Raw genomic sequence first — 23223 nt, forward strand, 5'->3', positions numbered from 1 at the left:
TGCTGCAAAAGTCTCTCCTTCATTTTAGAGTTCTTGTACTATCTGTGTTATTTTTCTTAAACAATATGAGCATGTCCATTCTTTGAGGTTGTGTAAGGCAAATAATCATATCAAAGCAAATATATATATCATTGCTGTCCTTGTTTTTGTTGTTGACTTGTACCTACCCTCTTTTTTTTTTTTTTTATATTTACCTACTTCTGTCATTGCAGTCCGGGGGTAAGAGCACTTAGTGACCACTACCCAGTGGAGATTTTGTAATCCATGTAGCACCACCTACTTTTTAAGATGAAAACAGTCTCCTTTGAAGGATTTTCTTTATCATTTATTTTTTTTAGCAAGTTCTCTTAAGCGGAACCTGTGAGCAAGGTTGTAACACACACGCAGTGTGAAGCTTCTGTTTGTAAACTGCCTGTGGGAACTGATGTATCAGTTAAACTGACTTTAGGAAAATGGGGGATTTTCAGAGCACTGAAAGACTTGGGAAGCCCTGTCTGACTTATTGTTAGTACATTTGAAAACATCAGTCAATGAATAATGAAACATAACAGGAAGGGGGCCTGCAAGAAAGCTGGGGAGGGACTTTTCATAAGGGCAGTTAATGATAGAACAAAGGGAAATGGGTTTATCTGAAAGAGGGGAGGTTTAGATTAGATACTAGGAAGAAATTCTTTCCTGTGAGGGTGGTCAGACACTGGGACAGGTTGCCCAGAGAAGCTGTGGATGCCCCCACCCTGGAAGTGTTCAAGGCCAGGCTGGATGAGGCTTTGAGCAACCTGATCTAGTGGAAGGTGTCCCTGCTCATGCCTAGGAGGTTGGAATTAGATGATCTTTAAGGTCCCTTCCAACCCAAACCATTCTATGATTCTATGAGGAGAATTTTTTTCCCTTTTTTTTTTTTTTTTTCCAGTTTCAGGTATTCCTTTTAACAGCATCAGCATTTTTTTACAAATGCAGTACATGAATTGGAGCTATTCTGTGAGACTTCTTCGAGTGGCATCAGCTCTCTGTTGCAAAACACACTGCTCTCCTAAAGATGTACCCTCTGCCTCACTTCTTCCCAGTTTAGTAAATGGAATAATGCTGAATTATTTACGTCGTCAATTCAGATAGGTTTAATTTGTTTGTGAAAGCAAAAATACTCTCACAAAATACTTTGTCCCTTCGTGTTCTGTAGTACACTAGGAAATTATTCATACAGTTCCAGAGCACATTTATTCAGTGTTTACTTGCTAAATCTTGCATGAGAATATTAGAAGGAGATTAATAGAAACCCTGCTAGGAAATACTCACAATTGAGAGAAGTTATTGAGAATGTACTAAAAAATTTATTTGGTACTTACTGTTTCATAACAGACTCCAAACTCTGGTCTCTTAATTCAATATCACAGACTAATTTAGAAGGGTGTGCTTATAGGAAAAAAATTGATAAGTAATTTTCCAGTGGGATTTGATACATCCCTGTGCTCTACAGAACTTGCATTCTCGCAGCAACATCAGCTCTACCTTTGGAAATGACAGTTTCTAAATTGTCATTTGTTTTCACCTTATCAGAGATGTAGAAGTAGTACTTGAAAGAGATGCTTTAATTTAGCTAATGATGCAGAAGGCTTGTGTGCTAATTCTGCACTTGAATTTCAAGCCTGACTTGCAGAAGACTAGAAATTTCCTGGCTTGTTTGAGACTGAATGACGTTTCACAAATGTGGATATTGAGATACGCAGGGGAGAAGTGATCCTTTTGTAGGAAGGGTATGAGACTGGGACTACCATATGCAATATTTAGCTCTTCTTGGGGGTTTTTTTCATGGTACCTCAGTGTGCCAGAGAACTGTTAACACACCAAATGAGGAAGAGGCAGGAGCAATTTAAAGTGCCTTATGAGGCAAGAACTGAAAACAAAATGTTTCAAAATCAGTGTTGTTCCTGTTTACAGTAACCACTTCTGTACAGATGGTGCTAGATTTTGAAAGCGGTCAAAATCACAGAGTACACAAGTGGATTTTCTTCTTGTGACTCTAAATAAATGTTTTTACTAGTGTTTGTGCTCAGGGCTGTACAAATTCCCCTGCAATTGGAAATGGTCAGGGGGCTGTGATAGAGAAGGGATATTCTACTTGGTTATTTCCTCATTCTGCCTTGAAAATGCATTTCATATAAGTGACTTGCAATGAGGGATGCAGAAGAGAGACAAGTAGTGGGTGGAAGGGTTCCTTGCCAGCTGGGCTTTGGGGGTTTCTTGCATGAGGACAATAACTGAGAGGCAAGGACATGTTATGGCCATGACCAGAGCAGAGAGATCTTGGGTAGCACAGAGTTCTGATCTTCTAAGCTGAAGTGTTGCAGCTTGATGAATTGAAATAGGAGGGATTCGGGGAAATGACTGTTGTGAGCAAACAGCAAGGTGAGCAATTCTAGCTGCTTTTTGGGAAATTAAGCAAGGTGCTTAGGTTTTTAGCTGATTCAGATGGAGTTCCAGAGACAGTGAGAGGAGGGGAAGGAGAGTCAGTTGTAGCTGACTCCATCTTTAAGACGTAGTATATCTTGTCTTTAGCTGTTGACTGTATTCATCAAAACTTTCCTTAATGAGTTGAACTCTGAGAATTCAGTTTCTTGCATTTTATTATGAGGGGATAGAGGATGTGTGTCAAACTCATGCTTATTTGTCACAGCTGTAAAAGACAATTCAAATCTGAATCAGAACTTAAGGAGTAACCTTTCCTACCTGGGTGGTGTCTTGAAATGATACGTGCTGATTATCCAGCACCCAAATCCCTGCTTTAAGGTAAAGATTCCCAAACTGTAGGACATAGGCCTCTAATGGTAAGCAAGCATCTTGCTTCAGTGATGTGCAAAAGCAACTTATAAATCTGAATATTACCTCTCATGTATCAATTTTTGCTGCAGTCAAGACATGAACATGGGAATGGCTGCACTGAAGCATAGCTCCCAGGGAAGGGGAAGAAACACTTCCCAATGATCTCTCTGCTCTTTGACAGCAGAGTAGTTTGCAAGTGCTTGTACCACTGGTACAGGACCTCTGCTTGATCTGCACCTTCTATGCTGGTGCATCTGTAGAGCAATTGACCCCACACCAGCTCCTATTTTCAAATACCTAATTTGGCTCCTGATTTTGGTGCAGTGTGCTTATCCTGCATGTGTTGTCTCAGGAAGAGGATCTTTGCTGGCATAACAGAAAGTTTTAATGTATTTATGGAAAAAGTCTGTAACTTATCAATGGAGTGAATGGAGAGGAAGAGATTACTTTGTTTTTCTGGGTACAAAAGGGTTGGATTTTTATTTTTAGCTTTTTCATGTCAGTATCAAGGTACAAGTACCTTGCACAAACCATGGGAAGGTTTAATTTACATTGTTCAGTGCTCCTAGTTTTGCCATCAGCTTGCATTGAGGTGGTGGTTCTGTGAGTCAGGGTTTGGGAATAACTGGGCATCGTGAAGAAGATGAAAGAGACTTTTGCAGTTGAAGTTGGAAATTCAACATTTTTTCCTTTCCATACCCTAGAAATTGAGAAAATTACATTTTCCCATATATGAGCTTTGAAATACCCTCTATGTCCTAATCACTGAAGACTCTCTTAATTCTCATCCTTGCTTCATTAAAGCTGCTCTGTTATTAACATAGGAGAAAAAATACCATTAGGATTCTCAAGGTACTGAATAAAAGAAAATCTTTGGGGCTCCAGGAACAGCCGCTTAGTCATAGCTTCATTTTACAAATCAAATATGATTAAATTAGCAGGAGAAGTGCTTCCTTTCAACATATGTTTTGCTGTCAGACTCTTTCTGGAGAGGATAAGCTTTTGGATACAAATAATAAACCTACAGTAAAATCTGAGTGCTGAATCTAAAATAATTACATACTGTAAATAGAATTATGCATTCCAAAGTGTTGGAAAGTAGAGAAGATTTCTGAGCACACCGCCAAAATAGAGCCTCTTGGGGACTGGGGCAGTGACATCCAGTACACATCCATCCAGAACCACTTGCTAAAGTAGATTACTAATAAGTTGCAAAGGTCATGAAAAACCTAGCGTGTTTTCTTTTGTTCTCTTAAATACAGGTTTAACATTTATACTGTCTAAAGAAGCTTGTGTTCAGCTAGTTATTGCCACCTTCAGATTTTTTGATTTTCTTAGGATGATGGCAGGTAGAGGAGATCGTTTGCTAGATCTCCAGATAATTTGAGTACTGAGTGATCATTCTGTGGAGGTGTTCCGTCATCATCTTTAATCTTATTTTCTTACATCAAATGGTTGCAAACATAAAATGGAAGTGCAAAGTCTCATTGCTTTGTGAAGATTTAAGATCATAAAAGAAAATTTTGAAAAACTCTGCTGTTGTCTATCAGAAGTGATGAGAATGCTGCAACTGTAGCTGTATTTTGAGTAGTTTTACAAATATGAGTTCTACCCTGATAACGTAAGTCATTTCTTTTCTGGTCTCAGAAGGGAAAAACAATTGCCTTGTTGATGTGCTTCTCTTCACTTTCTTAGAGTGTTAGTGCTACCTAGTGCTCAGACAGGGTAAAGACAACTATCTGCACTGACACTTGTGTTCAAAATCCATCAGTGTATTTTTAGTTTAAAGGCTTATTGGTGGAAATGACAAGCACGCGTGGATGAGCGTGTCCAGAAGATGAGTGCTCCTCCAGGGTCAGCAGGCTGGTTCTGTGTGTGACAGGGCACATGAGGTGCACAGGGCTGGCCTGGTGACCTGTGTGGTCTTTCTGCCTGTAAAAACATTTTCAGCCAAGAGTTTTTGCCAGCTCCATTGACTGTGGGAGAGGACATGGGCAGTCGTACTCTGACTTTGGGGCTGGGGGCAGAGAAGAGCAGCTCTGTAATGAGCCTCTCTGGTTCAGCCCTGCTGTAGAGCAGTGTATGAGCTTGAGATGCCCGTCATGTTCTTCTGATCTCATCTTGCATATGGAGATGGAAACCTGAGCACTTTTAAATGCGGATAGTAGAAAGTCAAAGGTGGCAGAAAAGCAGGAAGGAGGAACAGAAGCTGGAAGAGATCAGTTGCAACAGCTGAAGGTAAAATAAATAACATTCTGTCCCAGCCTCTATGCCTGTTCGTGCTGGATAGGAAGTGTCACTCCCAGGAAAGGCACTTCAGGTGTCAGGAGACTGAGGATAATAAAAATGTGTCTGCATTTATTGATTGGGAGGAAGAACAAATTGAATCTGATCTTTCATTTTAGGAAATGCTTGCCATGCTGCTCTTCATCTTGTTGCAGAGCAGGTTGGATCAGACACTGGAGATGAAGTTGGCCAGGAAAGTTTACAGTTTCTTTCTGCATAGGCCCTTTTTTAGCAGCTTCCTATGAACTGGCCATTCCTAATCCCAAACTCACCGCTGGACTGAATGTAGTCTATTGGGTAGTCCACTTACTTCAGTGAAAGGAATTAAGTAAAGGAGGAAACTTATTTCCTATGTGTCTCCTATAACTGACATCAGTGCTTGCTCCAGTCTCACTTCTACCTGCTTGGTTTCCATCTCCCAATGCTCTGTTATCTCCCTTTTAACTTCTTCCTCTCTATGTAAACTTTGAGAATGTTTGTGTCAAAGATGTTTGTTTTCTGCAAGAGAACTCTTACTTTCTACTCCTGGTTGTCCTGCTGCTTGTCTCAAGGCTCTTTTTTTTTTTTTTTTTTTTTTTTTTTCTTTTTTTTTTTTTTTACAGTGAATAGAAACTAGAGATTATTGTGCAGTTATTATTGTACAGGCTATTTCAGTATTATTTTCACTGACAGTGTAAAAGTGTAGATTCAACTACAGACCATGTGTAAAGGAGGAATTTAAGGGCAGTGTAGATCTGCAGGCCTGAAGAAGTGTCTGCAGAGGGAACGATCCTTTTATGATATTCATGCTTTAGTCACTGGTAATAGGTTAGTTGCAGGAAAAGTGGGGTTTTCTGTTTTAATAGTTGAATTAGGTAGCATATTTTAAAACAATTGTAGGCAAACTTAATCAAAAGCATGAGCGATCATGAAATATTGGTTGGCTGTTGCATTTTCCATTGTATACAAGATTTGCATCTTCCCATGGCAGTGCCTAAGGAAGCAGAAAAAAGAAGTAATCAAGATCGGTATGAGCCCTATGCTGCCTAAATCCTTTCCGTATAAAATACTCCTGCTCAGCCTTAAACCAGTTGTTTTGATTTTTTTTTTCTTATGCTGTGAATGTGTCTGAGTGTAATCTCTCTTCTTCAGAGTCAAATGGGAACACACCCAGAATACCCCTGATCGGAGGTTGTTCTCGGGAAGTGCTGTACGGTAGATCTGTACCCCTGAATCTGTAAAGTAACTGGTCATTTGAAATCCCCTGGAAGTTATTGTGTGTATTGTCAATCCTTTACACCTGAGCAGATCTGGGAAGGGGTTTTCATTGTCTGGTGAATGTCTGACTAGGTCGACTTAAAGAGAAGATGTGAATGAAGTTGTTTTCTGAGAGCTGTGACGTTTAGAAGGATTGTGATATTTCAGTTTAGGAATTCATGATAGAAGGAGATTCTAGTGGAGCACAGTGTGGCAACAGGGAATCTCCTGTGGAGGAAACGTGAGTGTCCCGCCATTGAATGGGACCTCAAATGGTGTTTGGTAGAACCAGCCCAGAGGCATGGCCAGTCATTCATTGCCTCCCTCGACTGGCCTTTCAAAATCAGCAAGTAACAGAATAATACTAAATACAGCTCTCAAATTCCTAATGAGACATGATACTTTGGGATAGACTCATATTTTTATCGTCATAACAAAGATCATGAGACTAAGAATTACTTTAATATTATGTATTCTTTGAAAATGAGAGAACAGCCATCATTAGTGCTGTCTGAAGACCTGTCTGATGCTCTTAGCTTCTTTTTGACACTACCTCAGGTCTAAAACAAACACACTGAATTATTTTTTCAGGAACACCATTAATCTATGGCACTCACTAAATCTGAACATTATTTAAAGAAGTATTTAATAAAGATTTGAATGTGTCTGTCTCTAAGTAACATATAGGTATGTATTTAGTAAGATACTGCTCAAGCCTTAGAGTATAAACTAGAAGTCATCTAGATTTTGTAAGAGGAAAAAAAAACAAAAACCACCACCAACAGTATGCAGGACATTTGTGTTGTGGCACTCAAGTATCAGCCATAGCACTGGCTGTTAAGGATTTGAACCTGGAACAGGTCACTGGCACAGTCCCCTGTAGCAATCCTTGCGGTATTTTGGGAAGCATGGTGTTGCAGGAGGGCTAGCACTTCTCATGAAGGACTGATATTTTTGCAGAGACTTGCTGTAGGTCCATTTGGCTTTGTTGTTTCAAATGATGGACAAAAGCTTTTCTGAGGAAACTAGAATTTTGTAAATCCTGCCCATATTAAACATTGTCAAGCAGAAGTATTTTCTTTAGGTTTAAAAATTCTTGTGCTTCCTACTAATTGTCACACACTGAGGATTTCTTTTTTTTTAACTCAGGGAAAAACTACTTTGACAGTGATCTTCCCAGCTTCTTGCTGTTATAGTTAGCTCTTGCTTCAAGGCTTCTCCTATGCTATCCGTAGTTTCATGCTTCACACAGAAGTTTTAGCAGCCATTGAGATCGGTATTCCAAAAATAAGACTTAACTGCTTCCTTTAAAATCATGTAGTTTATGTTCATTAGATAGTAAGTAAAAAGCAGCCCTCATCTCTCAACATACAGTAATTTCAAATAAATGTAGTTAACTACAAAAGTAAACAAGGTCAGTAGTTAAAAATGTACAAATAATAGATTAGTTGATTTAGTTATAGAGGGAATCGTGAAAGAAGAGCTTTTGTTGAGTGAAACCTTTAACTTGTTATAACATTTCTCCAGAAGTAGTTAGGCAGTATGAAAACAAATCACAAAGGTTTAAATCTATCCTGGTGTACAGTATTGTGCTGTAAATACAAGTTAGATATACTGTGGAGAAACAAAAATAATACTGAAAACATGATAGGTGTAATGGGCGGTGTTGAGGCCTTTCAGGGAAGGATCAGATGGGTTGGCTTTTTGTTTCCACAGTTGTATATTTTGACAAGTGAAATTAAATCTGATAAAGATGCTTTTCAATAGACTTATCCAAGAATTGATTCCTCGTTGATAAAGCAATTGAGTATTAAAATGTACTTAGTATTCTCATAGCTTTTTTTTTTTGCATTGCAAAATAACACAGTAATACAGCGTAAGAACAAGATGTGGTATAATGCCCAAACTAGTCAGTCAATAAAGTTTATTAATTCATATGAAAGTATAAATAAGCTTAAGATTTAGATATTTTGCTAATAAATCTGCACTATATCAGAATGTCTTTCTTTAGTCAGTTTTTTATATGCTAATTATTGAGCAGCTTCTGAATCATTTATCATTATGGGTATATGAACTGCAAAATCAAAGTTTGCTTTTGTGCATCTCAAGAATATTAATGCAATAATAGCTCGATTCTTGTGGAAAAAGTCACTGAATGCAGCTTCTCTTCTCCAGTTGATCACAACAGGGGTCTGGAGCGTAAAGCATTGGGAGAATCTTCTGTGGTAGTTGAGTGAGATGTGACGTTGTGGTGAGGATTGGTTGTCCGCAGGAGGGCTGTACATGGTTCAGGAGAGGGGAGAGAAGTAGGTGACAGCAGGGCATGCATCCCTAGGTTCTTTTCCAGCTCCTCTTGTCAGACTGTTCTCCAAAATATTTGTCCTTTCAGTGATTGAAACAGATTTTTCTAATATTAAAAGCATCAAGTTCTTTGAAAGGAACAGATTTACTTTTTTTTTTTTAATTGCAACTCAGAGTTGGTTTCTTTCAACTCTTACAAGTCTCTTGTTTCTAAACCTTATTTAATGGTTGTGATTGCTTCTTAGTCTTCAAAACTTAGTCACAGAATCATGGAATGGTTTGGGTTGGAAGGGACCTTAAAGATAATCTAGTTCCAACCCCCCTACTATCAGCAGGGACACCTTCCACTAGACCAGGTCCTTAGTGATAGGACTTAGTCCTTAGTTCTTTTCTAGCCAAAAAAGTGATGTCGAGAATGAGTACTAGATACAGTTCTGTACATGATAATAAAGTGACATCAGTCAAAGAGGAGAACACAGACTTCAGCACCTCCTTCACCCTCTCCAGCAGATTACCTCCAGGAGAACTGAGCTTTGTTCAAGGTCTTTCATTGGCACTTTGTGCAGCGTGACTGTATTCTCGTTGGTAAAATGTGCTTAAACGTGTCAAGAGTTTTCTGATTAAAAAACCAAAAATCATCTGCCAAATATTTTCTTTTTTTAAAGCTAAATCTCATTCCCACCTGCTCAGAAACTAAGAAGCTGCAGTGACTTAGCTAAACCTTTCCGTCGTTGCAGCTTTCCAAAAACTACAGAGTGCAAATTAACCCCCCTGATGCTTATCAGGTTTGCTGAATCCTTTAACTTTTCCTCAGCTTTCACTTTGAAATCACAGGAGTGATGGCAGTATTAAACTTCTGTAATTTTCCTGGTGAGAGGGAAGTTTCCTGTCAATTATGAGAAGGTGCGCGGTAGCTACTGCCAAAATTAATTACTTGAAAATCACTTGAAGATAAGTTACAGAAAGAGCCTAGAGCTGAATTGTCAGGCTCAGATAGAAAGAAATATGAGTATCAGGTGCCATGGCTCTTGTTAAATAAGCATCTTATCAACATGAGTCTTACCTGTTCAAAAAAGATACCAGTTGGCAATTTTAAGAGCAAATTTCATCTAGGCATTTGACATCTTGCCTAAAATGCTGCATTAGATTGAATGAACAGGGAATACATTAGTTGGATTAAAAATTCTTTCACTGAGAGATCTCAAAGTATGTCACCCTTAAAATACATCAACGAGTGGGTTTGTTCGTGGTTTCCCAGTTGTTTGTCTAAAGATATGTGATGCTTTTTTAATAATCTAGATGATGATGCAGAGTGTTTGTAGGTGAAGTTCCAAATCCTGGAGACTGACCATGAGAGTGCTGGAATCATGGAAATGTGGGGGGATGCTGCCGAGTTCCAGGCGAGATGCAGCAGCGTATGTTTATACTTATCCATCAGGAGGTTATAAAGAAATCTAGAAAAGTTTTGAGGTGCCTGTATGCATACATATATGTGTGTGTGTGTGTATCTAAATATATCTAAAGCTCAGTATAAAACTGGATTGGCTTTATGTAGAAACTTATGCACAGAAAAGAAGAATGTTAGAAATACTTTAATTCTGCATCCAAAGCTGTAAGAACAATTGGAAACTGGAAGCTGAATCAGAACAATTGGAAACTGGAAGCTGAATCAGAACAATTCTGTCTTGTATGTGCTGCAGCATAGGCCATTAAGCATCCAAAACTTTCTGTCAGATACTGGAATCACTGTGGAGTGGAACTTTAAAATTAGAGTTGAAGCCTTCAGATCTGTTTTAACTGAGTTACTGTGAAATCTCTGTGGCCTGTGTTCACAGGCAGTGGGATGACATGATCATATTATTTCCATCCTGAATATTCTGTGGTGCTGCATTGTTACATATTCCCATTGATTGTTGGGTGTGTCTAAAACATCATCTTCTTGAAGTTCTCAAGTGTCTTTTTGAAAAAGATGCTATTATAACTAAAGTGTCAACCTAAGCATCAACTTTAATCTTAGTAAGTCTGATAACTTCCCATTACCAAGGCCACAGGACTATTCTGGGATCGTCTTGGCATTAACCTGGACTTCCTGCTGCAGCAGGGAGCCAAGGACATGAGTTCTTCAAAGCCCTGACTGAGTCATGCTATAGTTTTGGAGACCTCAATACTAAATAGGGGGCTTTTTTGACAGTTACAGCGTTGTGAAATGCTGCTCTCATGGTATGGGAAGCACTTATCAGATGGACTTGCCTGGGTGGATCCGCGTTGCATGGTTTCCCATTACTAGGAGGACTTGAAAGTGGTGACCTGAGCCATCTCATTGGGGTTCTGTGGTGGTTAGTGTCTGTCAGAAGCTAACCACTTGGGTTTTTTAAAAATAATGTGAGGATATGCAGTTTAGAAATGAAAACCTACCACTTCTTTATCCTGCTTCTGTCCTGTTTAACCTGTGGAAAGCCCTGATCTTTTAGTGCATAAGGTCAGTGACTCCAGATGGTTGTGTGTGAAGTTGAGCTCTGCCCAGTTGAATGTTTCTCATTCAGTTGGTGGAGTTTGGCTGCAGGGTTTGGTTCATCTGTATGGATTGAACTGAAGAACTGTTACCTTTACTTAATGAATCGTGGTCTGGGTTTTCCAGTTGGTACAGTTGTGTAATGCACCAGCTCAAATACCTTCAGTTGGGTCCCTGATTGCAGTCTCAAAAGTCTCTTTCCATTCCCTGGACACCAATAAGACAAAAGAAATACAGCAAAATTTCAATCAGTTTGGTGCAAAATTAGGTGTTGTTTTTGGGGTTGTTTTTTTTTAAGTGCAACTTCAAGTGAATATTAAAAATATGTTTTGGCTTTTTGTCTCTGCAGAGTTTACAGATGCTTCCTCAACAGCGGAAAGCCATAGCAAAATTTAAGGAGCCAGCACATGCTTTAGCATTTCAACAGAAATTCCACAGGTAAATAATTAAGCGCTGCTGCTGCTGCCTCAGTTCCTTCCCTCCCTTGAAAAGATTAAACCAGTCTCCTCTGCTCAATATTTCTCGTAATCCAATCAAGCATCTGTTTATTAGTGACCTTCATAGAACCTCCTTGTCTGTTCTCCACCCCTAGAATCAGTTTGAGTACCAGGTTTAAATTTCTTTTAACTTTTAACAGGCACATGATAGATCTGTCCCACATAAACGTGGCACTGATAGTTGAGTGATGTCTGCTGAGAGAAACCCTGACACTAACAGAAGCATACTATGGAGCTACACAAGGCACAGTGGCAAAACCGTCGGGTTTCAGCTTAGTCTTTAATTGCTGTGTTGAACTCCAGAAAGCAGCAAGGTGTCCTCCAGAAGAGCTGCACTTGAGAGGATCTGCAAAGGTGGAATTTCTGTTCGGTTTGTTCACGTTCTGTTGTAACCACATGGAACTAAAGATTTTTTTTCAAAATGCTTTCAATGCATGTAGACACTGTTCTTCAAGATCCTACTGTGTGACTACGGTGACTTGAGAGAGAACATTTACTTCGAAAGATTTAAAAACTTTCTTCATAGCAAAGAATATTTGATAATGGTTGCTCTTATCTTCGGTGCAAGGTATTTGAATGAAAACTCACTTTTCTAAACAAAACACATTAGTTACGTTGTGTATCTGAGAGCACAGAGGGTATTCTTGCGTAGATTTAAACGTGGTCTACTTCACTGAGTAGCAGTATGCTGAGAAGCTTTGGAGGTGACACTGGAAAATTGTAGTTTCAATCTTTGTAAATATGTTAAGTCTGTCTTTGCATTTTTCTATTCCAACACAAGACTTCCATCTTCTCCTTCCAACTCCACTTACTCCATAAAACCCTGTGTAGGAATAACATTTCCCTTGGTTTTTAAAAACAAGGATCTTTTCCCTTCAGTAGCATTGTGGGATAGTGAACTCCAAGTTGTAATTAGGTTGTTTTAAATGACGTTGCCAAATACAAGGAAAAAGAAATAATTAGTGACTCCAAAAATGTTACACAGGAAGAGTGGTGCATTCCTAATTGTTCTTCTGGGCTAGTGCTTACATGATTGCCTTATGCTTTATTTTGATTAGGTTTTTTTTCTTTGAGATTTGTGACTAATGCTGATCCATAAGAAACCCGTAACTGAAAGGACTTGGTTTGATGTGTTGCTCCCAGTAAATACAGGACTATAAGGGCATTGTGAATCTGCTGGTGAATGTGGCAGTTCCCCAAAATTATGTGCAAACATTAAGGAGCTTATTCAAAGTAAAATCCGTACTATTTCCTTTTGGTTAGAACCATCTAGATGGTGTTGCCAAAGGAACAATTTTTTCAGTTACTTCTGAATAAACTTATTAAAATGTCATCTTTATATTGGATTGCAGTTTTTATGAACATTTCCTTAGTTTTTAGACTGTGAGCTTTTGCTTCATCCTTTGTTTTAGGAATACTCTTAAACACTCCACCTACTATTTGAATGGGGGGACTAACAGAAACCTTATAGGTTTGTTACCTGAGTGACCTCAGAAAGACACTATTGGTATGTAATGAAACAGCTGCAAATGAGGTCCAAAATAAGCATGCCAAGTGTGGAAGGATGAGCTAAGCATGTTTATAGTAGCATAGATGATTTTTTGGGGGGGGAGGGTGTAGGGGGAAGGGGAAGATTTAACAGTAGCCAAGTCACAAAGACCTAATTGGCTTTTCTCACAGTTTTGGTCCAAATTTTCAATTAAATAGAAATTACTAAAGATAATGATTGAATAATAAATACTGTCAAAAGTCTTCTAGGTAAAACTGCTCTTTGTTCACGGAAATAATACAAAATTATGTGGTACTTCGGAAATAGTGCACTGGGAAAAAAAATTAATGAATGCTCTAAGCCCATTTACAACTCAGTGGTGAGACACAGTAACATCATGAGAATTTTAGTGTGGAAGAGAGTTTGACACCCCTCTGTATAGTTCACCATTTATGATAGTACTTAATAACATCCAGCACAATTACTATACATGAAGTGCTATTAGTGCTTCAGGGTAGAGCCAAGCCCAGGATAGAGAATGAGCCTCAAGTAGGAAGTGCCTGGTGGGAGCCGACCCTGAAGACTCATGTGAGGTGACCTGCCACGTGCTGTTTAACTCCTCACACCATGAGCACTAGGATCCCTATGCTGCCTCCTCAGGTTATGTAATTTTTATTTTTAAGAAATAAATGCTTATCTTTCAAATGAGTCATTAAACAGTTATTCATCCCACCGTTAGGGACCAGCTTCTCTGTAATGAGAAGGTTGGGAAGACACCTCGGAGTGGAGCGATAATAGTGCATGTCTGGAAATTGGAGTTAGATGCAAACGCCAGACAGGCCAGCAGCTGAGTTCGGTAGTAGGAACATCTGCAGTTGATCATCTGTCTTGTTAGAAGCAAATGTTATTGGGGTGAGGGGGTTTCTTGGAGCCTAAGAATATGGGTTTGATTCAAAAGTCAAAGAAGTTTGTAGAAACGCTCCTGCTTTGGGTTTTGAATCCCTCCCAAAGAGGCTGAGGTTCAGCCAACTTAAGTTTTAACAATTTTTATTCAGTTGGGGGTTTTTTTAAAAAAACTTTTTTTTTTTTTTTTTTTTTTTGAGACAAATGTGTGGCTTTGGAATAAAGACTTTAAATTGCCTCAGATCCATTTAAATGTAGAAGGCAACGTAAGCAATGCCTGTCTAATGACTAGATGCATCCTTTTTAAAGGTGGTTGCAGTAGATTATTGCTTGTGTCTAGAGTACGGGCAGATCGCTGCTGTTGGTTTTAGCTGTTTATTGCAGTACCTGGGCACCTTACTATATGTAAACTTACTATATGTATGTATGTCTATATGCATTTTATTATACACATACATACATACTCACACCCTGTATTGTCACTATATCTCGCTAATAGCTTAAAAAACTCAGTAGCAAAAGTAGCATTTAGGTGAGTCATCTGTTAAAATGTTTGTGTTTTGTTAGTTCTCAAATCCTAACTTAAAAATGGGTCTCTTGGCAATGATCAGTTTGGATGATACAGCTCCTTTAGATCCATTTGTTGTCTCCTCCCAGAAAAACCCGAAGGAAGTAGAGGTAAAGCTAGACAGACGTGTTCTTGCCATGTTCTCTTTCAGCACATAGTTAAATCTGAGCATCCTAAGTTAACAGTTAACTTTCTTGGAAGATCTGTTGCAACCATTATCTTGTTCTTTCTTTATCATGCGTTCAAAATACGATGCAAAATGCGAGAGAAAAAAAAAAAAAGGCATATAATGTAGTATGTAAATATTGACCTTTTAAAATTAAAATGTTACTCAAAGTGCTTACAGTCAACCACATCTTAGCTATTTGTTAGTTTTTTGTGTTGTCTTATCTAAGTTTAATGGATATAGTTCCATAAATGTTGATATGTTTTTGTGTATATCTTCAAATTTTTATAAAGATGCTAGTAAGTCAATACATGTATCCTGATCTGTGTATTATTTGTTCACAGTTTTATTATCATAATTTTATAATGATTTTAATAGGCAACTCCAGTAGGTGATTACATGGAGGCAACTTTTTTTTTTTTCCCAAATTATTTTGTTTTGGTCTTGTAGCACTGGAGAATTCATTTTATAACTAATCATATTTTACCTTGACTAAAAGTTTGGATTGGGCTTATGATCTGTGGTATTTTAGTAGAATGTTCTACTTTTTTTTTTTTAATTAAAAAAAATTCTGTCCTTTAACTTCTGAAGGGAATTAAGAGTGCACTGTCAGACAAAGGCATGGGGTTTCTAGGTTTGTTCCATTGTGCTATACAAGTACAACTTAGGTCTGTCGTGTAATAATGTTCTCAAAAGTTTGGGATATTTGGGTTTTACACGTCATTCAAGTTGGTCATGTAACACGTTGGTTCATCACAATGTCAGCAACTGATGTGGCACATGTACTGTATGATGGAACGATGCGCAGTGTTCGAAAAGCTCGGTAGAATTGGTGCTAGGCAGGAGGAGGACAAGTCCATAGCATCTTCATAGCTGGAGCTGCCATGCAAATCTTTATCTCTAAGTTCTACTAATAATAAATTTAGACAGGGATATTATTCTTGGCCCATGTACATCTCCAGTATGACTTTGGGAAAGAAGAGTAAATACTGGCACCCCTTCTGTAAAGTATCTTCGGATACCTAGTTTATTTCCCAGGTTAAATCTGAAGACTCACTTCAGATTTCCAAATTTCTTTTAAAAAAGTCCTCGTAGCCATTAAAATGCCAAGCAGACTTGAGCATTTGAGTTCTTCAATGTTAGGTTCCCAGTGCAAGGATGTAGATGAGAGATTTTTTTTATAAAAGTGTAGGTTATTTCAAAATAATCTTGGGGGGTCTTCATCATTTTTTCTTAACATTATCTAGCTACTTGGAATAAGAAAAAGGCTTTTACTTGATGCTGGTTTTTTAATATTTTTTTTTTTAAACATAGTATCTCTTGTCTGTTTAGCTTGGAATTGTGCAATTTTCATGGAAGCTGCTGCAGGAGCTTCCTATCGTTACACACAGTAACGGCGGGTCTGTATGTGTGTGTGGGTGCGTTGCCCTTGCAGCTGGGCTGAGAGGGTGGGTGGGAGGGTGTGGGGTTTTGTTTCTTGGGGAGGTTTTTTTTGCCTGTTTTTTGTCTTAACTCGAGAGAGAACCTGGATTTGTTCTCTAGCGTAGTATTGTGGTGTTCTTGTCCTTTGCTTAGTACTGTTTGTTATGTGAGTCGTGATGCTCAAAGGTAGAAACCTGGCTTCACCTGGTCACTGTCAAAAAGGCATTTTTGTTCAGAAAGACATGAACCTTTTTTTTTTAAATTATTTTTTGTGCTTTTGTTTTTTTAGCAGCGTGTTGGATGAGAAATTAAATGTGAAGGAAACCAATACTGAACAGATTGCAGAAAGTTAGCTATATTATAAAGGTCATTTAGGGTAACATAGAGCTTTGGTTTCAATGTTACCTTAAATCATTCCTTAACCTCTGATTAATTCATAAATGTAATACTTGCAAGTATTTTATCTTCAATTAGTATCAAATCCTAAGGATTTTCTGTAAGGTTTTTTTGTAACCTGATTTTCAATCACGGAGTTGACTTATTATCCACATGAGCACAGGATCTTGTGTGCAAAACCACTGATTCATATTGGATCCTTACGTATACCATCTTCTGGTATGACATGGTTGGGAAGGATCATTTTGTTCTTTATAACGCTGCTTTTTGCAGGGTTGGGGCTTTTTGTTTAAAAATAAAAAACCCAAACACCTCCATTTTCTACTTCTCTGCTTATTTTGGTGGAAAGTATGGGCCTTGTTGCACTGAAGAAAACCTCAAGGGGAAGGTTAATCTCACGGGGTCTTTTAGGTGCCTGTGTTGCTTTCTCGTTTCTTGGTTGGATGCACTGATTTTTCTAACTAACTGGAAATGGGCTTTATATACACACTGTTTTTCAACAGGTTACACTGCTTTTATTTAATGTAACAGCACTCCAGTTAACCGATTTTTACCATCTAAATAATTTTAAACGATATTGCAGATTAAGAATATTTTTATAAAAGAACCGATGTACAGTTAAATGTAGCTGTATTGCAATGTTGCATGTAAACACTTGGAAGGTCACACTTTGAAACACTGCTGCATTAATGTTCTGTTAATTCAATGGTTCAGGATTTCCTTTGTGTGCATCTAATGGTTTTTAATATACGTTGTATTTTTTCCAAGTGTCTGTCAGGCTGACTTTGGAACCTTACAGTTTTATTTCTGTTTATATAATAACAAAACCTTTTTTTTTTGCAGGATTTCTTTTTCAGATGATGAAACATTTTTCAGCAGTTTAACTTCTAATTAATACACATTTTCACTTACAGATACAGCAAAGACAAGGTGTTAACCCTCATTTATTGACAGCTGATCTTCCATACCATTGCATACATTTTTTTTTTTCCCTGTGATTCCCTTTGCCTCTACCCTGTGCTTTATCTCATTTCTATCTCACTTGCCCTCTGTTTTTCCATTCCTACAAGGATATTTGTATCCTTCTCATGGTCCTAATCTTTTCACTCTGTTCATCTCTCCAAACTTTTTCCTGGCTGTGAGTGCATTACATTCAGTCTTTTGCTCTCTTTTCTGTTCTTATAGCTTTTTTGAGGATACTTGAAGCCTACATCTCCCACCCTGAAAGCACATAGTACTGTACTTTTCTTTGCAGACTTGGATACATAAAGTTGTTTTTGCTTTTACAGGTATCACACCTTAGGAGATTTCCGTCCCAAAGCACTGGAGGAGCATCACTTAACAGTTTTCCTTTGCAGTTTTGCCCGTGTTGGAGAATTAAAACTTTTTCTTTTTTACATGCTCTAGCATTTGTGACAAGCCAGGCTGAACAGGATTAACAACTCTTTTATCCTTTTCACTTTTTCAGGAGTTCTGTTCTTTAATTCAGTGATAGTAATAGCACTTTTTTTTATTGCCACGTAGAAATACGAACACTGTGGACACAATTCTACCTCCTATTACTATTACTGAATGTGATCCTTCCTAACCTGTAAAGTCTTAAACACTGTATATATTTGGGTGTTTTGAGAATCACTTCAAGTGTATTGCTCTAATCTGGATTACAGAGTTTGTTTATTAGCAGTTCAGGATATAAATTCAACAGCCGACTGTATCGTACTGACTCCACTGGGGTTTCGTCTGCCTCATGTTTTCTACAGCATCAGCTGCACAAGGTGTTTACTACTAATTCCTTAAATGTAACACTGAACTATACCAAATCCTCTGCTTGCATAAGAGATCTGTCATACCCATTTAAATGAATGTAAAAATGGAAACACAATTATGATCTCATGTACAAGGTTTTTTACATGTAATTCCATGTTTAAAATGTCAACATGTAACTATATTTATTGTACCTGAAATATGTCAATAAAACTTGATCTTTATCACGTTTCCTCTGTTGTTGCTTGATGTACAGCTTGGACTTCAAACTTGTCAGAAAAAGTTTCAGATACCATATTATTTTACCATTTTTATTATGGTAGCATCTCTGGGCCCCTACTTTTACATCAGCATCATAGTGTGGTGGTCTTGCAGAGCTGTGCAAAGGTCCCCAGATGGAAAAAACAAATGACAAAAGATAGATGGGCTTGTGTAAAGGGGGCTTTGGCTTGAGTGAATATTCAAAGGGTCCAGAGGCTGACATGGATCTCATAACATGGGTGTAGGAGGAAAGCTTGTGGGTGCTTTTCTGCTTCTTTTCAGCTGTACTGATGTGTCTAATAAAAGATACCTACTTTAAAATATTGCCCATCTTAATTTATGACACAAAAATGACTCAGCAAACTTAGTATGGTCACCATGAATTATATTCTGAACACAATTATATCAACGTAAATGAAAGCTAATCCCACTGGCATATTGTGTATCAAGAGAAGAGGTCAGAATCAGCCACCTTGCACTTCATAGGGTTTTTTAATAATTTGTTAAAATGGTGCACAAAGTTAGATGTAAAAAATCCCACTATTGTCCTGGTATCACTGGAAGTGGCTCCCTGTGATCCAGCATATACATTTTCAGTGAAGCATTACTAGCCTGGCACATCAGTATTGGGGATAGATCTCGAGAGAACATCGTACCAGGGGGCAGATGGATGAAACTCCAAGTTGGTTGTTTCTGCTTGTACCCAGATGGAGCACATACTAGTGACCAGTGACACAGTGACCTTAGAAAGCTCATCGAGGTAAAAAAAAAGCCTTTGATGGAGTGATTTTTATAGTGAGCACTGTAAGAATAACTATCTTTGCTTACAAAGTTTCAACTTAAGTTCCCAACTTGTGATTTTGTTTTGGATTAACAGTAAGAGTGCACTGTAAATATCCATCCGTCACCTCTTCCATATTTCTTCCTCTATAGAAAGCTCCAAGCAAAAGTAAACTTCACCAAAAACCTCCAAACCTGATGAAGTGTATGTCCTTGCTTGTTTGTACCTTCTTTACCTGCCTCTGTTGATCTGCAGTCTTGGGGCATGAATTGTGTTTTAGGGAAGTTGATGCACCACTGAGCAGCAACTCCCCAGTCCACTCTTGCAGTAAACTGTCAGGTTAACCATTGCACAGCACAGGCAAAAAACAAACTCTCTTTTTTGAGAGCAGGGGTTAGGATCAGAGATATGAATCTGTGTTGTCTTTAGAAGTTACAATGTACTGCTGATGAATTTGTAAGATGCTGGATGCAGGATTAATGCAGGGATGTCTTTAGAGAATTAGAAGGCTGACAACTGCAAAGTGATGGAGGAAATCAATGGGGCTAAAAACTAGTTATTGAAGGGATGGAAAGGGAGTGACCAAGGGAGGTACAAATAAACCTTTAAAATCAAATCTTAAGATGCCTAGTGGAGTGCTTCAAAAATTGGTCTTAATTAATTTGTAATGATTTGGGCAGGAGGCGTTGGAGTGTGCTCACCAAGCATGTTGGGAGATGTGTGAGGGAGGGCTCGGATGAGGAGGAGGATCAGAGATCTTAAAGGAGTTGGATGAGTTAGAGAATTAGAATAGAGGTGAGATTAAATTTAATCTTGCAAAGTGCAAGAACATGCACTCTGGTATTAATAAATAAGGATTTTTGTTGTAAAAGTTGGTGAGAAAAGACAAAGAGCAGTGAATTAATTGCAGATAGCTGGAGATTACCGCCTTTTTAGGAGGGATGGATCAGGCACGTCCAGAATTGAACTATTAGCTTGTGTATGTGTAGTATGTAAATTTAGGACTTTAAAATAGCAACCTAATGAACCACCTCCCTACTGCCCTACGTAGAAACCCCTTTGTGAATATTTATTTTAGGGAGGGTTTTTTTTAATGTTTCAGCTATCAAAGATTTTCTTTGCTTTTGCTCTACACATTCAGCCTTTCAAAGACCAGGGCTTAAGCTACAGAAAACATCCTTAGATGGGTTCAATGAGAATTGACTGGTCGCACGGTGCCACTGCTCCTTGGTTTCAAATGTCAATTCTGGTAACTGCTGAATATACATTAAATATTTTCACCCATCCATGCTGTTTTGAAAAGATCTCAGGAGGAGGTCTGCCTTCAACTGGTGAAAAATTAAAGATGCTGACACAGGAAAATCATTCTGTGAAGATGTGGTCAGTGTTCGGGATGCTTTAGAGAGGACTTGGGAGCTGAGCATTTCCATTTCTTCTTATTCCAGTCCCATATTCCACTAATTGTCAGCTAGTTAACAACCACTTTTGCTTAAATTACTGATGAGAAGATTCTGCTTCCATGAGAAGAATTTTAAGTCAATAGCAGACTCAATAGCTCAGCAGCCTTTTCCAATCCTGTTTTCTTGGGTCAGTAACAAATTAGGCTGTGTTTTCCAAAACTTTTAGATATTCCTGTACAGCATCACACAATCTTTACTTGCTGGAAAGCTACTAAGAATGGAGGGAGAGCTGGGCTTGTTTAGCTTAGAGAAGAGAAGGCTCCGGGGAGATGTCATTGTGGCCTTCCAGTACTTGAAGGGAGCTTATAAACAGGAGGGAGAGCAACTTTCTACATGGGCAGATAGTGACAGGACAAGGGGAAATGGTTCTAAACTGAGAGGGGAGATTTAGGTTAGATATTAGGAGGAAAATTTTCAGCCAGAGGGTGGTGAGGCACTGGAACAGGTTGCCCAGAGAAGTTGTGGATGCCCCATCCCTGGAGCATTCAAGGCCAGGTTGGATGGGGCCCTGGGCAGCCTGGTTCTAGTGGTTGGCAGCCCTGTCCGCAGCAGGGAGGTGGAACTTTAAGGTCCCTTCCAACCCAAGCCATTCTATGATTTTGCAGGTTTTTTCCTTCATGCATCTACGCAGTGAGTCAGGTGTGTGACACTGTGCTCTGTGCCTTCCACAGATCCACAGTTAACATGGATTCCACTCTGCAGGGCTTGTGGGCAGTGGAAATAGCTAAAAGCTTTAAAGCAAAAGGTAAAAGGAAGATGTTCCATTTGTTTAGATAGCAGTCAAAAGGTATTCAGAGGGTTGGGATGCCTGGTTGCTTTTACAGCCCTCATTGCAGAGTAGGTGGGTCTTCAAGTTGTTTTTTCTGAGCTACATCATAGGGATTTGGGGCAATTTCTCAAATATGACATGTCTGTTTAGCACTGCACAGAGCAAAGTTGTCCTGTGTCAGGTACTCATGAGCACACAATGCTCTCTGGGTAATATTTGTTGGTAGAGGTGGCTGGCATCACATATTTTGCACAGAGGCAAAATCGAGTTCATTGCCATGATCTAATTGTTAAAGCTGCGTAATATCTTCCTGAAATCTTAACGCCTTAAGAAAAGATGATAGAAAATTAAATTACAAATAACTCTCTGAACACTTGTCATCTGAATCCTTGCTACTCTGTGCTTAGATAGGTCTTTAATAAAACAGAGGGTCTGCTGTGAATTTGCTCTGGGATGGATTTGAGATTTCTCTGCAGATATTCAGTGGCCCTGATTTTTGTCTATTCTTTGACACTTCCTATAATTTCCTGGTTTTATTATTATGATTGTTAACCTTATTATTGAAACTGGGGCTTCTGCAAACAATGAGTGGATGCAAAATCTGGGTCCCAGGGAAATAACTGGGATTTAGTCAATGGAGCCCAGGGTGCTGTTAGAGAACCCCTGCACTGTCAGTATGTCCTTTCCTATTTCTATCCTGGATTTTTGCATGACAAAAGCAGTCCTGGAAGCCAAACCCTGTTTAACTGAATGAGGAGATAATTTCTTTGCATATTGTCCATCTTAAAGACTGCCACAAACTGGCCTCTCTGCAAAATTATGCCTCCCCAGTTCCTATTGCTATGAACCTGTTTAAAGGTGTTAGCTTATTGGAAAGGGCTGGTTTTCATTCACTAAGGTCAGGAAAATTCATGGATCGCATCAAAACAGCGAAGATGGCAGTTGTTCCCAGGTCTTCCCTGTGTTACTGTTAATCAGCCGTATCCAGAGGGAAGATGCACGTCGCCTTTAATGGGGGTGAGGAGCAGGAGGAATGTAATCATCCCTCATCAGCGAGACCCTCAATCACTGCACTTCAAACAGCTGGGGGTACGTAACCTCATCTTCATTTGAAAATTTTAGTACCTTTTCTCTTAGCTGCCTTCATTTTATGCCTTTTTATTTTCCCTCCTCATAAATTTTTATGATTTTTTTTTTTTTAAAGAAGAATTTATGGGTGAAATGGCAGAGACCGTGTGAAATGTGGAAGAGCTAAAAGGCTATCACGGTGGTAAATGAGGCTAAATGGTTCTCTACCACCAGCTGTTTAGAGTTCAGTGATTGAGTCTAACTGACAAGAAATAATTACCCCCTCTCAGAGAGGTGAAATGGGTCCTCACACTGTGAATGCTGCTGATGAAGGGGCCGTCCCTGGAGAAGGCAGGATCCTTTCTGACAGTTTCTATGCCTGCATCTTGGTTGCTTAAACCTCTCGTGAGCATCTTGTGCTAAGGTTTTTCTTGTATATGGTGATGTCCTTTGGTGACTCAGGGCATTTCTCCCATCTCTCTGGTCCCAGGGAGGTTCAAAACCCTGACACAACATCCTTTTGCAGG

At 38.8% G+C, this 23223-nt stretch overlaps 1 protein-coding gene across 1 annotated transcript in view; it reads left to right on the plus strand.

Annotated features, from left to right (window-relative positions):
* The window catches only part of RBM33 (RNA binding motif protein 33), a gene marked incomplete at its 5' end in the record, with an annotated part of 39310 nt that extends 26698 nt beyond the window's left edge, over nucleotides 1–12612 (plus strand). Inside the window, 2 exons of the mRNA XM_029087291.1 lie at nucleotides 11502–11590; nucleotides 11790–12612. Coding sequence (XP_028943124.1) covers nucleotides 11502–11590; nucleotides 11790–11838 — 138 coding nt within the window. The remainder of the gene's footprint in view (nucleotides 1–11501; nucleotides 11591–11789) is intronic.
* Nucleotides 12613–23223: the final 10611 nt, after the last annotated feature.

The sequence above is a fragment of the Antrostomus carolinensis genome, unplaced genomic scaffold, assembly GCF_000700745.2.
Source record: "Antrostomus carolinensis isolate BGI_N321 unplaced genomic scaffold, ASM70074v2 scaffold22570, whole genome shotgun sequence".
NCBI lineage: Eukaryota > Metazoa > Chordata > Aves > Caprimulgiformes > Caprimulgidae > Antrostomus > Antrostomus carolinensis.